The sequence below is a fragment of the Lepisma saccharinum genome, chromosome 25, assembly GCF_977018435.1.
Source record: "Lepisma saccharinum chromosome 25, izLepSacc3.1, whole genome shotgun sequence".
In the NCBI taxonomy this organism is placed as follows: domain Eukaryota; kingdom Metazoa; phylum Arthropoda; class Insecta; order Zygentoma; family Lepismatidae; genus Lepisma; species Lepisma saccharinum.
This window is the reverse complement of record NC_139253.1, coordinates 11,607,921-11,624,675: the sequence shown is the minus strand read 5'-3', so window position 1 is coordinate 11,624,675 and position 16,755 is coordinate 11,607,921. Positions and strand designations below refer to the sequence as shown.

The 16,755-nt window shown below is 37.8% G+C and overlaps 1 protein-coding gene across 3 annotated transcripts in view; it reads left to right on the top strand.

Moving 5' to 3' along the window:
• The window catches only part of LOC145978968 (uncharacterized), a 51,438-nt gene that overhangs the window by 20,930 nt on the left and 13,753 nt on the right, over positions 1-16,755 (top strand). For 2 of the 3 annotated variants that reach the window (XM_083112007.1, XM_083112006.1), the window contains exon 4: positions 3,882-4,223. In XM_083112007.1, the coding sequence (XP_082968133.1) occupies positions 3,882-4,223 (342 nt within the window). Of the gene's footprint in view, positions 1-3,881; positions 4,224-12,695; positions 15,762-16,755 lie in introns of those variants that run through there. The other variant, XM_083112005.1, reaches the window with a different exon arrangement.

The following is a 16,755-nucleotide window of genomic DNA, read 5'->3' as shown; positions in this document are numbered from 1 at the left end:
TATATGTTAAGAAAGTTGGAAAATAAGAATATTCTGGATTATAAAAAATCCACCTTGAGACCCCAGCTTTGAGTTATTATACCTGTGCATGTATAAAGATATTTCTTCTGCAATAAATGCAACAGCATCAGTTAATTATGTAAACAATGGAGGTATAAGGGATTACCTTTTTGGCAGGCACTCGTGCACGTAGTACAGTGTGGTAAATGTATTCCTGCAGGCTAATGTGTAGAACTAAGAAATTTATTAAAAAAAAATCTTTTTTTCTGGACCTTGAAGGCAATACGGAACCTGATAGCAGTACTTTTCTCTTTATTTACAATCAGGAAACATTGTTTCTATTTTGCATTTTTTCCCCCATTTTCCAGCTGTTTTTTTTTTATTTTATGTAATTTTGCAGTATTTTTTGCCATTTTTATTGCATTTTTATCATTTTCTCATTGCTTTTAAATACATTTGCTACCACAACTTACGTATTTCACTTTCTTTTTTTAGCAAGTATGCCATTAATTGAAAATATGGTCACTGTAAAAGCATAATATTATTTTAATTGAAATCTGTCTGTGGATAAAATATTAATTGTGGTAAATTATTTTTTCTCTAGCAAACTTCAAGTGAAGTCTAATTTGAGGTTCCCTTGTTGAGAACTATTATCTCTTCAATCTGTGATTTTAAAGTAAACAGAGGCACATCTTGGGGGGGGGGGGGGGCAAGTACCACGATAAACGTATCAATAATAATAATAATAATTATGTTATTATAACATTAGTATTGTTGGTTTGCTTTATTTTACTTCGCTGTTTGTGTTACTTTTGGCTAATTTGAGAAGTTGGGGATGAGTGATGATATGATGAAATTGATGAATGGACACTCACAAACATCCATGCCCCAGGGACCAATATCAGTATTATTATTATTAGTAGTAGTAGTAGTAGTATCAAAGACGTTATCCTCGTAAATTATGCAAAAGGGGGGTAGAAGTTGGTGCGAAAGCATTTGTGTTTGAACAAACAATTTGAATTATTTTTTCAAAACTTACAATTTCACATTAGGAATGGGAAAACAAGCACACAAACTACTTTTGAAAGACAGGAAATGTTTGGTAAATGCATTCCGAATGTAATTCTCTTTTGACATTAACATGTATAACTTTCATGCACAATATGTGTTTCACATATATTTAACATGGAGCGATGTGTGTATGTATTCAAAGTTTCTTTAATACATATTATATACAACATATATTAATTAAATACATTACACAACCAATTCATCCATCTCACAAACCAACAGCAAAATTTTTGGATCCAATTTTTTTGCAGGCTGAAATCAATTTTGATTTAATATGGTGCAAATAATTTTACGGGACACCAATGGATTCTCTCTTTTACAACTTTTTTGCCTCCCCGATGGTGTAGTGGTAGCATCATCGCCTTGTGGTCAAGGGGTCCCAGGTTCGATACCCGATGGAGGCACATGGCACAGGTTCAGATCCCACTTTAAACTGTAGGTCCACTCCCGATTAGCCTTTATGTGCATGAAGTGGACTTAAAACCACAAATCAATCAATCAATTTCACAACTTTTTTTCATTTAGATCGTTCGGCGCCCAGGGCTGATTCCAGCCGCTCCCTAGCTATGGTTCTGAACTTGATATTACTAAAAAAAAGCACGTATTGCGAGCAAGAAAATTATACAAAAAGTACTTTTATTTGCATTAAATTAGAAAGTTGTGGATGGTAATTTCCCCCTGTAGTTACACTTGGCGTTCAATGTTTGCCCCCCCCCCCCCCAACCTAGAACTCATTTCCATCCAAAGTTGGGGTGGGCAATGCTGAAAGTATGGTTGGTCACAACTTAAAATACATAATCTAATGCACACAAACCACAACTGTATTGGGTAAAGCCCACTCTGAATGGAGGTGAATGAACTCACTGAAATGGTATTTCATTTTCATATTTTCTGGGTTGTTACATTTTATATTGATCTTGGAATATGTCACTGTCACTTGCCACAGACACAAGTGTCTCACTAGCAGGGCCTGGAAGTTTATGTCCTAAAAAATCTCAGAAATTTGTTCCGATTCATGTTCTCTTCTGTAGGCAATGGGATGGAATGTCACACCAATTTTGTTGCATTGAGGGTGAATAGACAGGATGCAGATATATACTGTCAACATCTTAAAAATACTTCTCCTTCACTTACATGCTAACTGTTTAGAAGGTGCTGCTGATTCAATGAAGCATGTGTCTGTATTCTGCTGCACCGTGCAGCAAATCCACTATCTTCAGTCTGATGTTTTTCAAAGAATGGCAATTAAATTTGTAGTGAACATGTAAAATGAAATATATCTATTGTTAGAAGATATGATATTCATAAAATATCTTCTGAGATTTTGTCACTATCACCGACTCTCTCCTAATGTGCATGCTCTCCAAAACTAGCCTTATGTTTCAGTTATAAGCTTTTCACCATATTTGACATAATTTTTGGGTCACCAGTCTGATGCACACTGATGAATTCTGGAATGTGCAGGTTTGAAACACGGCAAGTGTCTATTCTGAAATGAAATTCAGCCTACACTAGTGACGGGCATCTGAAGCTGCTAAATACTTAGGATCCAATATCTGAATGTTCACATATTTGATTTGCTCATGCCCATCTGCAGCTTGCACTTCTTCCAGCATTCTTTGATCCATCTGAGTGATACTCGTGGTAATGTATTGTTGCAGTTCATTTAATGAGGGTAAGGGTGGCACAAACACCTGATCCTTAGGGATTGTTCAATGATAGTAGACTCATTCCAAAATGCAGCAGTCTTTCTCTGTCCCTGACACTATACTGATGGACAGAAATATCCTCTACCAGCTGCAGATGCACCATTTCTTGGCACTTGCATGCAAGCAAAGCATTGAGACGTTCTCTTTCCATGAACTGTGTTACCCAATCTCTTCTGTCCCAGGTTTCAATACCCGGTGAGTCACATTACACATCACTTTAAACTGTATGTCCAGTCCCGATTAGCCTATCAGTGCATAAAGTGCACTTAAAACAAAACAACAATTCCCAGTGACCACAGTGAGTTCTACCATGTACTTATTTTTCTGATGAATATAGTGACGATTATGTATCCTTAGTTTAAAAAAATCTAAAAACGAATTATCTTTCTCTAGGGGAAACCCCATCACAATCTTCATTATATTAATTATGGAGGGGAGTGAATAATTCAAGTTCTTCATGAAACGTTGTGTATTGAATTGTTGTATATTTGTTTTGTATTAATATTAGTAAAAAATAATTTTAGCACATACATAATAATTACCGTGGTATGGATTACATGATTTCTATTTCTATGTTCAAGATAAAGGTTATGGCTGGTTCATGCCTTTTAATAACAAAATCACGAAGCCATTACTATGTCATAACTAAAAATGGAGTTGGTAACTGTAGAAAAGAGTATACAAAAACAATGAAGAAGTTTAGATAATTTTGGCATAAGCACAATATTTAAATTATTGAGGAAGGTGGACAGGGCATGCTGTATACATAAAGATCTTACACATACATAATACATTTTCCAAATTATTTGGGAAGATGCATCTCCTGCCCCCTGCTGACAATGCCCATGAATCTAAGTATTGTATGGTATAAAATATATTTGCATAAGAAATTCTTTGCGAAGTTCAGCCTGTGGCTAAGTAATTAGTATTTTTGTTCTAATCATGGAAAATAGCATGTAATCACAGTGTTATATAAATTTTGATTATAAATTATTAGATGATATATTAGGAAGATTTTTTAAAAATGGTGTCATCTTGTGTTGTATTTGCAACCTGCTTGTGCCTGTGACACATTCAATATTTCTCTCTCCTGCATTGTAGAAACACTTTTCATCGGAGCAATGATTGCAACACTTCATCAGTCTTTGAAGTAAGTGGAACTTCTGTACCAGAAATCTGCTCTAATGGTGGTGGCAAAGTTGCCGATCTGTTTGTCGAGAAGGAATTAGTCATTTTCCCTGCATCGTGTGGAGAAACAAACACATTGAGAGATATAGTTGAAGCCGTCAACACGGAAATCAACAGCTGTAACATTTCAATTGCAGATAACAGAGAAACTTTGCGTGCGTGTGATACACATAGTGATAGTGTGAAGGACGAGACCATTGACATCAAAGAAGAATGTTCAGCAGGCAATCCGGAGAATGAAATTCCAAATAGCAGGTTGGTAATATATTTTTACATAAAGTATGCATACTTTTTTTACATTAGTTTGTACTGCCATCGTAAAAACTTAACATTTTAATTCTCACTTGTTGCATGCCAATGTCTATTCATTTTGCAGAGTACTCCCCATCGCCCCCCTCCCCCCATATATTAATTTATAACAAAAGTAGAGTAGTTGATTTTGTTCCCTTGCTTTCAATTGTTGTAAGATCACGTTTCTGCCCCTTTTTGGCCAATCATGAAAGGATGAGTGATGATTAGATGAAAATTCCACCTATGGCCAGGCTGGAACTTAAACCTTGGAACTTCGGTGGCAAGATTGAAGGTCGACCACTTAATGAGCTCAGTCATTGACCTGGCTGTTACAATATCTGTTGAACGTAGAGATTTTGGTGCGTAGCACATTCTGCATGTTATTTCATCAACATTTATTCAATTTTCTTTCCATTATAGTTTTTTCATTGAGTTACTGAACAAACTTTAATTGCATTTTTTTCATTTTTTTTGCCACATGTTGACACACTACATTTCCCCTCCAAGGATTTATTTATTGGATAAATCATAGAGATAAACCTTTACCTTTAGTGCACAGGGCTCTTTTTACTCTGTAAAAACCTTCTCCCAAGTTTTTTTTATGTGTCCTTTTCTAATGTGCCATGATTTAGAAAAACATGTAGAAGAGAAACTACTTATCATAGTGTGTTGAGGTTTTTAATTTTTTTGGTCAAAAAGCAGCCTCAGGGTACCCACATGAACTCCCAAATGAGATTTCCCTGAGTTTTCCAGAATCCTCATTTTTTTCCAAAGTAAGCAATAAACATACCATTTTAACTTTATTATTATTATTATTAAAGATTGAAGAGATTTATTTTTATTGGTACTTTATCGGTATTGGCATATCATTCTATCAATAATATTATATTATATTACTCAAAACAGACCTGAGATGGAAAAACTGTTTCAAAAGTTTTCACTGATTGTTATATTTTTTGGGGTGCTGAATCCAAAAATGACATCCATTTTTTTCCCAACACATGAAGTTTTCCCACAAATAGCAAAACAAAATGACCGCCAAAAAGTTTCAAAATAAATTAATTTATTTTCACAATTTTATCTCATCGTCGCCTTGTAATCAAGGGGTCCCGGGTTCGATACCCGGTGAAGGCACATAATGGTTCGGATCCCACTTTAAACTGTAGGTCTAGTCCCGATTAGCCTTTCTGTGCATAAAGTGGACTTAAAAGACCAAATCAATCAATCACAATTTTATCTGCAATCTGAAATTTCTCACACCTTACATTGTTGATTTAAATTCGTACCCAGTTGAAGGTCATTTTCCAAAATTGCAGACTATTTCAAAATTCAAAGTAACAACCAAGTATATTCAACTTGGCCATTTGTTTTTATTCCCTGATGGTCCATGTTGTTTTCACATGGAGCATTTAAAACTTTCGAACAAAAGTGACTTTTTTATTTCATTTTCAACCAGTAGGAGTCATGAGAGAACAAATATAGTGTTCTAGAGAAAGGACCAAGAGCTAAAATACCATGTTTGTTCATGTTTCATGCAGTGGACCACCTCTCTCTTTGACTCCTTAAAAACGAAGCCTAAAGGCAGTGCTTCATCACAATGACAATAAGTTTGCCTCAATACCCATTGGCCATTCAGTACACTTGAAACAGCGGTACAAGAATTTGAGCTTGAGTCTGTCAGTTGCAATACAAGGACCATGAGTGGACTCTATGCAGGGATATAAAAATCCTATCTATGCTTTTGGGACAACAAGGAGGTACACAGTATCCCTGTTTTTTATGTGAGTGGGATAGTTGAGTCAGAAGCCAACACTGGGCAAAAAAGGATTGGCATTAGAAACTAGAAGTAGAAACATAGTAAGGAAACATTTCGTGGACAAGAAAGTACTTCTGCCTCCACTAGGCATCAAACTTTTGATTATAAAGATATTAGTGAAGGTCCTATCAAGAGATGGAGAGTGTTTCAAATACCTGAGAAACAAGTTCCCAGCATTTTCAGACACAAAGTTGAAAGGGGGAGTATTCATAGGTCATAGCATCTGCAAACTGATGAAAGATCCAGAGTTTGAGAAAAAAAATGGACGAGAAGGAAAAGGCTGCTTGGCTTTTGTTTAAGGAAGTAGTCACCAAATTTCCTGAACCATAACGACCCAAACTTTGAGGCCATCGTTGAAAATATGTTGACAAAATTAGCTACATTTCCTCCACTCCCATTTGGACTACTTCCTGGAGAACTTGGGTGCGTAGGGGGAAGAACAAGGTAAGAGGTTCCATCAAGATATAAGAAAAATGGAAAGGAGGTACCAGAGCCGGTGGAACCTTAGCTTGATTACTAACTACCACAGGGGGTTACGTCAAAAAACATAAAAGGAGAAGCCTCAAGAGAAGTTTTGAAGGAAATTGAAAACAACATTGAGTGAATGTATAGAAACCCATTTTTGTTACTGTTTTATTCAATTTATTTATTTTTACTGCTTCTACTTGGATGTTTGTCTTAATTAATTTATAACAGAGCATCAGAGCATGTTCATAAAATTTTTAAATGGAATAAATCATTTGAATAAAGACTGAATAAATTCTTACTGATGATCAGAACATTTTTCTATACTTTTCTTTGCGTTTTGTGGGAAAACCTTACATGATGGGAAAAAATGGTAGTTATTTTCGAATTCAGTGCCCAAAGAAACAAGTATTGAAGACAATTTTCAAGTCATTGAATTTTACAGGTCTGTGTAATTTTGCAAATCTATGAGGGGCAGTCAAATGAAAACCGAACACCCACTACAAAGTGACAATGGAGTTTGTTTTATTCCAAAGTAATTGCCACAAGTGTTAAGACATTTATCCCACTGGGAGACGAGATGATCAATTCCAGTCTTGTAGAAAGAGGTAGGTCGCTGACGGATCCACAACCTCACAGACTGTTGCACTTCCTCGTCCGAATGAAACCGACGTCCACGAATGTCTTTCTTCAGGTCACCAAAAATGTGGAAGTCACAAGGGGAAATATCGGGGCTGTACAGAGGATATTCAAGTGTTTCCTAGCCAAATGTCTGAAGCTTATCCCTCACCAGATTGGCAGTATGGGGATGGGCGTTATCATGCAAAAGGATGATTCCGTCCAACAGCATCCCAGGGTGTTTTGACTTTATGTTTTGACCTCTGTGATTGGTCAGTCTTCTTGGATCAGACCATCGATCCTTGCAATCACATCAGGCGTAATGGCTTGATGGGCCTGTCCCGGGCGCGGATCGTCTTGCAGTGATGTGCGTCCTTCGCGGAATCTCTTCTGCCACTCGTGCACACTTGTCAGGGACATGCAGTGTTCGCCATACACTGCAGACATTCGACGATGAATTTCACATGTTCCAGCACCCTCAGCCACCAAGAAACGAACCACACCTCTCTGCTCTTCTTTGCTTGCCTCCATTTCCAATGCTGGACGAACATTCTTTTCACTACGCTCACCTCCTGAGCAATGACGAAGTAACTGTGTGGATCTGTGCATTTTCACTATGCATTTCTCCTACCCTGCAGATCGTATCGATACGTAACAACAGTGTTGCCAACTTTTGCGAGGAATGTGTTTGATGGTGGGTGTTCGGTTTTCATTTGACTGCCCCTCATATTTATAAATAGCTTGCAATCAAGTGCAATATTTTTCCATTCTGTTAATTTTTAAATAGAAACATACAAATCACATGTCATAGTTTTGCAAAATAAACGTAGTAATTAATCTATAATGCAAAATAAACTTGTACCTAAATCCTATATCTTCAAAGGAGCTTCTGTAAAGGAAGTTATGAAGTTGTAATTATTGTTGTCTATTACTTGTAATTGATATTATGAACAGACAGGAGCATATTCTAGTCCTTCAGATATACTTCATTAGGACTCATGGACCAATTAGATGATTTTCCCTGAGTATTTATATTTTTGAAATTCCCTGAGATTTACAGGTTTTCCAGGTGTGTGGAAACCCTGAACCTCTTGTGGGAAGGGAAAGATTTGCATCCTCTCTCCTAACCGGGATAGTTAGAAGAAGAAGAATTTAAACTTTACCTGAATCTTTTCATTTAGCAAGTCAGTATGGACTAACTAATGAAAGAAAGTGAACAAGATATTTGTAGCACTTTTTAATTTCATACTAATGTGCAATCTCGTGTTGACTGTTATAAGACAGTTTGCCTAAAAAGAAAGAAATAAATAAAAATGTGTTGTGCAATAACAAAAAAATATGAATCTTGCATGAGAAGAAATGGCAATCTGAGTAGCATGCACATGCACACACACACACACACACACAAAGGAAGCACTCAGTTTTGCCCAGGACACTGCAGATTGGACATAATTACCCAGCGAATTGCATGAACCATGATTGATCATGCTTATGATTTTGAAAGAACATGTTTCATATTATATTACAAATCTTTATTACATATTCCACCGTGACATGTCCTATTCTACTGATGTTCCTCTTTGTACAAAACATGTAGTCCTTGAATGCAGGTAAATCAAATCAAAATCATATTGCATTAGGAACTCATTGCATCTTTCACTAACAGGAAATATATATGAAAAGTGCATTGAAGAGTTAATTCTTTTTCCACATTTGAATTTATAACTTTCATCAGTAAATCTTCACACATAAAATGTCTCATTTTCACTTAACCCATATAATTGTTAGTTCCAAGCTTTCTTATATATATTTTCACCAAAAGTAGTATTTTGGAAAAAATAACACTGACTTCTGCCATAGAATACTTTATAGGATTTTCTGTATGGAGTTAACTGATAATGTTAACCCATTGAGAAATACGGGGGTGAATCAAATATGAACGAGCCTTGTGCGGAAAAAATAAAATTTATTGAAGGAAACAGAGACATTGCCACATCCTATTTTTCTACATAGTCTCCGCCCTTAGTGATACATTTTTCCCAACGTTGTGGTAGGTTCTTGATGCTGTTCTCGTAGAATGAAGCTGGGTGGGTAGCCAACCAGTTGCGCACAAAGGTTTCCACCCGCTTGCTCCCAAGTGCTTCTTTGAGGGGTCCGAACAGGTGAAAATTACATGGTGAAAGGTCTGGGCTGTACGGTGGATGCGGAAGCAGATCCCAGTGCATTTCCAGCAGTTTCTGCCACGTAACACCTGCTGTATGGGGTCTGGCATTGTCGTGGAGGAACAAGACCTGGCGGATGGAACAGCCTCGTCATTTGCATTGATACTGCACCTTAACTTGATCCAGGAGGCCGCAGTAGTAGGGTGCGTTGATGGTCCGACGTTCGTGTAAGAAATCCACCAGTAGGATCCACCTCCAGTCCCAAAACACCGTGGTCAACACCTTCCCCGCAGACAACCGAACTTTGGCCTTCACGGGGGTTCCTTCGCCTTTCCTCCTCCACTCCATGCTGGCAAGCTTGGATTCTGGGGTGTAATGATGCACTCACGTCTTGTCACAGGTAACGATGCGATGCAAAAACGCTTCCCCTTCCACGTCAAAATGAGTGTGAAGCTGGCGAGCAATGCGACTCTGTTATCTTTTTGAGCAACATTCAGCAGCTTGGGAACCCACCGAGCTGTGATTTTGCGGAAGCCCAAGTGCTTTGTGATGATTGATTGGACACTTCCATATCTCACACCAAGTTCTGCTGCAATTTGCTTCACAGTGACTAGGCCAGGGTGCGAAATTTCCGGTCGCCAGGTCGCCACTGGCGACCAAAAGTTTGGGGCTGGCGACTAAAATTTCGTTGTTTCAAATATGTGTCAAGCACGCCCGAACATCTCAATCCAACGTTCGTACGTGGTTTTGGAAAGCGAGCCGATTGAAAACCCCACGTCCACTCAATGCCGACACCATCTAATCGGCACAACAGTTCTGCAACTGTTGGGATGCTACCACTTTGGATGCACATGCAACCAAACCCAACCCATTTTCCCTGCTTTGCTTTTCCTCCACTCGGACTTGAGGTGGGGAGGGGAGGGATAGAGTGGAGCAGACCGTGGCCCAACCGAGACTCCTTGCTTGTGCACGGAAAAACCCTGTTTTCACAGTTGTGAACTGCTCTCGCGCGTGCCAGTGTCCAGTCTTTGTTGACAAAAGAATGCGATAAATGCACTGGTGAAGGTTGGTTGACGTGGTAGTAAATTCGTTCTGTTTACCTAAATTTTTTTTTGGTTCGGTGGTAGTTGCCTGTGAGTGAAGTGGTTCCAGAGAAATACAGACATCAGCCTTCTGATTGATGGATGTGTATGTTCGATACGTGGATGCAAATGATTGGTCACATCAAGGAGGACATTTTAGGAGTAATAGAGCTTCCAAACTCTAATCTACTTCTGCTGGCTACTTCACAGCCATAACTGATTATTTAGATAAGGCAATAGGTTCAAAGAAATACAGAAACAAGTGTTACATTGTAGGCTTGGGTACTGCAGCAAATATGGTCGGGCACAAATCAGGATAGGCTGTGCTAATTAAAGCTATTTGTAATAAAATGATAAATATTCACTTCCTTGCACACCGTTTGCAGTTAGCTGTGCTGGATGCGTGTGGTAAAGTTGAATATCTTAGAGCATTTTATTCCGTGATAGGAATATTTCTCAGTGTTATCATGGCTCTTCTAAAAGACTTCACCTCTTGACAGAAACGGCAGAAGTTATAGAAGAAATTCTAAAACTGAGTGATATCCACTCTATTAGGTGGCTAGCCAGCAAGAAGTGCTGTAAGAGCTCTCTTGCAATCATGAAAGCTTGAATAGGTGGCCCATGGAAAAGACAATGATGGCGCTAAAGCTAAGGGTTTACTGAAAAGTTTGAAGCAATTTAAATTTGTTAAGCTTCTGTACTTCCTTTTGGATTTCTACAGGAAATTGAACCCTTTAAGCGTGGCACTATAAAATAAGAATCTTTTGATTGCATCTCTGAAAATAAGAATTGAACACTGGATGACCTACAATCTAATGTTGGACCAAGCAAACAAGATTTCTTGGACCATGTATCCATTTCAGGGAAGATCAGGGATGTGCAGCTCACAAACATTCAAAATGGAGAGCAAGAGTTTCAGACTGTTAGAGGAAACTTAATTAACAATGCGAAGGTGTACATCACAGAAAGATTGCAATCTATATCAACAGATGTGATTGCATCTCTGCATGTTTTCGACACTTTGGGTCCGCCTCCCAAAGAAAATATTCTTCAGTTTGGGATAGAAGAATTAAAGAAGCTCTACATGTACTTGAACCCGAGCCTTCATAATGAGAAAATGGATGTTCTGTTAGCAGAGTGGACAGAATACAAACTTTTGTTTCCTTCTCTGACTTTGAATCAGAATCAGGTGCTGGAGAAAATTCACAGTGAGGAGTGTTCAACAAGATTCCCCAATTTGCTCTAGATTTTGACATTTTGTGCTGTTCTACCAGTGAGCACAGTTTCATGTGAGAGAGGTTTCAGCTGTCACAACAGACTAAAGACTACTTAATTACAGGAACTCTCTGAAGATTGAGACACTGGATGATTTGCTCCAAGTTTCTGTAAATGGACCCCCCCCTGTCAGAGTTTGACCCAGCAGCTGCGACAGCGCTACACAAACATTAATTATTTTTAATACTTTCTCATATTTTTATTACTTATGAATATAAAATAGTGGCGACCAAAGATTTTAGTCTGGCGACTGACTTCAAACTTGAAATTTCATGCCCTGGACTAGGCGATCCTGTTCGACAAGCTCACGAACACGAGCCATGTTGTCATTTGTCACACTGGTGCGAGGACGATGGGGGTGCACTTCATTTGCAATACGTTCACGGCCTTGCTGGAATTCCTTACACCACACCTTCACTCTTGCCCACGAGAGGGTACCATTCCCAAACTGGGCCTGCAGTCTCCGGTAAATTTCAGCTGGTTTGACGTTTTCCTGGGTGAGGAACTTGATGATTATGCGTTGCGCAACAGACACTGGCACACACTGCTCACTCATCGTGAGAGCTACTAAACGAAGCATGCGACACGCCGGCTGTTCTGGTTCCTGACTCACTACAGCCCCACCTACCGGCCACACATGCTCAATCACAGCCTGCTACCCATTCCGACGCTTAGCCAATCAAGGCTCGTTCATATTTGTTTCACCCTCTTATCAATGGATGAGGTTTTTTAACGCAGAAAATGCAGTGTTAAATATCCCTTACTGTTTTCATGTTATAAGGGATCAAAGTTTGGGCTGCGTGACTTATGTAATACACTGTACTTGCTCCGTCCAAATCTGTGAAGCTGGCACAACTAACATTTCTCCATTCTGTGACAAGTTACATCTTGTATTATACTGTTGGTGGAAAGAAAATCTAATCAAATTTTAAAATTCAAGTTTTTATATTTCTGATAAATTTTATATCCCAATACCATTTTGGACATTAGTTCACACTTTTTCTTTTCTCCTTCACAGATCTTCCAACAGAATGGACAGAAGTCCTTTTTATCTGAGAAGATCAACAAATGAAACTATTCCAGCCACTAACTCCCCTACAACTTTGCTATCTAAAGTAACATGCACAAGAATTCGACTATTTCAATGTAATTTTTGTGGGAAATTATTTTCATCTGTGTATTTACTTAAAAGACACACAAGGGTGCACAAAACTGTCAGCTTATTTTCACATAAATTTTGTGGAAAAACTTATTCTCAGAAACATAGTCTTTTAAATCATGGGAGTATACACACAAGTGTTCCCAGTTACAGTTGCGACATTTGCAAAAAAAAGTTTTTTTGGAAAGGTAAGCTTACCAGAGGGAAACATCATTGTGCTAGTAGACAAAAGCCAGATGAACTAAAGGATACTGAATTTTCTTGTGACTTTTGTGGTAAATCCTTCTCTTATAAATGTAATCTTTCAAGGCACATAAATATGCATTTGAGGCCTGCCCAGCAGTTTCGTTGCAGTGTTTGTGGAAAACATTTTTCCAGAATAAAAGCTTTTTTAAGACATGAAATAATACATAAAACTGTTGACTCATTTTCATGTAAATTTTGCAAGAAGCGTTTTGTTTATAAACATTCTCTTGAAAGGCATGAAAACTCTCATTCTGCAGATCAGCTATTTAATTGCAACATTTGTGGAAAGTCAATTCCCGGTAAAAATCGGTTTTCAAGGCATGTAAAAATGCACACAGGCATTCGTTCATTTTTTTGTAAAGTTTGTAAAAAATGTTTCTCTGATAGAAGTTCCCTTGTGGGTCATGAAAAATTACATTCTATAGTTCCACCATTTAGTTGCAGCACTTGTGGAAAGCCATCTTTCAAGAAAAGTGAATTTTTAAGGCACGAAAGAACCCACACAGGTGTTCGCCCATTTTGTTGTAAAGTTTGCAAAAAACATTTCACTGATAAAAGTTACCTTACGTTCCATGAAAGAATGCATTCTGGTGTTCGAACATTCATTTGCAGCACTTGTGGAAAATTATTTTACCGTAAAAGTGAACTTACAAGACATGAAAGCATTCATGCAGAAAGTAAATTATTCTCATGTGATACTTGCGGAAAATGTTTTATTACAAAGCGTTACCTTGTGACCCATGTAAAAATACATCAATAAAATCTTCAAATTCAGAGTTAAAACTTGCTGAAAGTCCTTCCATGAGAAACACAATTGCCAAAAGTATGTACATGTATACACCCCACTCACACACATGCAAACACTCATTCACTCACACTCTCTCTTCCCCCTCTCTCACTTGCGGTTTCTTCCTAATGCGTAGAGTTTCACTGGTGAATGAATTAAGAAAGACTCTAATGCGAAAGTTGATCTAAGGAAACTGTACGAAATATACAGTTAGAAATGTGCTGAAGAGAGTAAAGTAAGAAGTTGCCTCATGGACAGTGTACTGCATGATGAAGATGTGGGAAATATGAAGGTATGACTTCCTTTTTTTTATTTACTTAATCCTTTTAGTTCCTGCTGGAACATAGGGCATCCATGAAGCATCTTCACTTCTCTCCAACGTTCTCCCTGTTGTCTTTTTTCCCCTTTAACATTGCACCTCCATTAGTTTTAGGGCCAACTCCTTTTCATAGTGTGGGCCTCCCCGATTGCGCAGTGATAGCGTCGTTGCCTTGTAATCAAGGGGTCCCGGGTTTGATACCCGGTGGAGGCACATAGTGGTTCGGATTCCACTTTAAACTGTCCCGATTAGCCTTACTGTGCATAAAGTGGACTTAAAACACCAAGTCAAACCAAACCTTTTCATAGTGCCCTGAGGAGTTCAATCAAGTGCTTGTTTCTCGATTGCATTACCTGTTTTCCTCAGTGTGTGTCCTATCCAATTCCACTTTCTTCTTTTTTATCTGCTTCTGATGCTCCTGTCATGGTTCTTCATTTGTGATTCCTTCTGGCTAATGTACATTTAATACTCTCCTAAGACATCTATTAGTGAAAACTTGTAATCTATTTGTAATTTGGTTTGTGACTTTCCAGAATTCTACTCCATGCATTAATACCATACTTCTAAAAAAATCCTCAACTTTGTTTCTGTAGTTGTAATCTTACTTTTCTGTATTGAATCAAGTTGTACAGAGGCCTTTTTTTCCCCACTATTTGTTGCTACCATGCTTCCTAAATTGGTAAAATTTTCTACATTTTCCAAGGTTTGTTTCATTTTCTAGTTCAGTATGATGTTGGATCCTCAAATCTAATCTCATTGTTGCAGACTTGGAAATAATTAACATTAGCTAGATTTTTGTAGGGGAAGAGGTCCTTTTGTAGGTGAGTCGGTCTTTCAAATTATACATTTGTTCACATAGTTGGGTATTGATTTTCTTGATATGTTTAATTGAAAGTCTTACAACAGATAAATTCAACTCATTGTGAATATGTTCTGTATTTGTATATTTTTGAAAAATAAAAAATCAATTTATATATTCTGATATGTAATTATAATATTTGAGTTTGTGATTAAATGAGATGCATTCAAGCAGCCCGAATTCTTCCAAAGAGAATGTTTGGATAACATACATTTATGAGCATAATTGACATTTTATTACAAGATGCATCAGTACATATACAAATTTTAGATAATACACATTATAACAATTATTCTGTTGCAAATATAGAAGAGTTTGACTTTCAAACATTCAAATTTGGAGATTAGATATATTTAGAATACAAAATTAAGGATCATCTATCTGGGCCTAGGAGAGCTAGATGTTCCTAGCAAGATCTAGGAACGATTTCAATACTCTGCCTACTTAGTGCGCAGTGAGGAATCATGATGGCCGGAAGACTTGTCTATCGAGCAGCGTGTAAAATGTGTGCGCCTGTTCTCAGTTACTAACAATGTATCAGAAGTCCAGTGCACAGACTTTATCCTTTGGGGTCACCTCAAACACAAGGTGTACGCTAATCCCATTGAGGTGATTGTTCAGGAGTTCAAGAATGTTGCGGTAAACATGAGTAGGAAGGCATGTGAAAATGTTGCTTTATGTCTACAAGCCTGTGTTGAATTAGATGGTGCCCAGGTCGACCACTATCTTGAAAATCAATGAATTATGTGTGATTCTATTTTTGTAACCATTTTGTAACATTTGTCACAATAAAAATAAAAATAAAATAAAAATAACATCTAATCAAAAACTGCCTAATTGCATCTGGTCCACCCTGTATTATAATTAAACATGTGCTAATGTAAAATATTATTAAAATAACAACTTTGCAATAATAATAGACCATATAGAGCCGAGAAAAGATAGTACATAAGCTTGGAATAATTAAACATGTATTTAGACAATAGTACAGTAAACAATGAAATATTTGTATTCTTGCATCAACTTTTTAAGCAGGTTAGAATGTAATTGCACATTGTCTGGGTGAGTCATAACGTCGTAGCATTTGCAGATGTCTTTCCACTATTTGTGGACACGAGTGGGCTCTTCTGCAAAGTGCAGTCTTCTTCCAATAGTCAGCCAATGATATAGTTCTTGCCAATGGTAAGTGGCTGTCTTCCATCAAGAAAACCCAGTGAAGCAATTCATCACATCCACTAAAGAAGTGAACTGTCTGCTCCACAAGAAATGTGTAGTGGAACACAACAAGTGGAAATGAAGTGTAGCAAGGTCTGATCTATAGGCTGGGTGTGGTAGGATTTTTACGCCATCCAAATTCTGAATTTTCTGGCAGTCAACTTGTGATGTGAGGTCCTCATAAAATAATTAGAACCAATGGTGGTTTGAGATGAAAGGACCTCCTTTGCTAATCATCAGGTGCTTTTCGACAGCCTGGAGTCATTCACATCTCGGCTTGTCAATAAAACTAGTTCTCCGGATCAGAAGCATTGGAATCATTTTCTTCTTGTTGCAGGGTGTGTTGCCCCTTTACCTTCTATGCTACAGATTTCCTTCAATGCAGCTGTAAAATTCAACCGCTTTTTCTCACTAGTGAAGCAGGAGCATATGTACAAGAAGTTCCTCGTCGGGTATTCTCATCTTGATTGATAAGCATAGGGGTGTTGGCTTG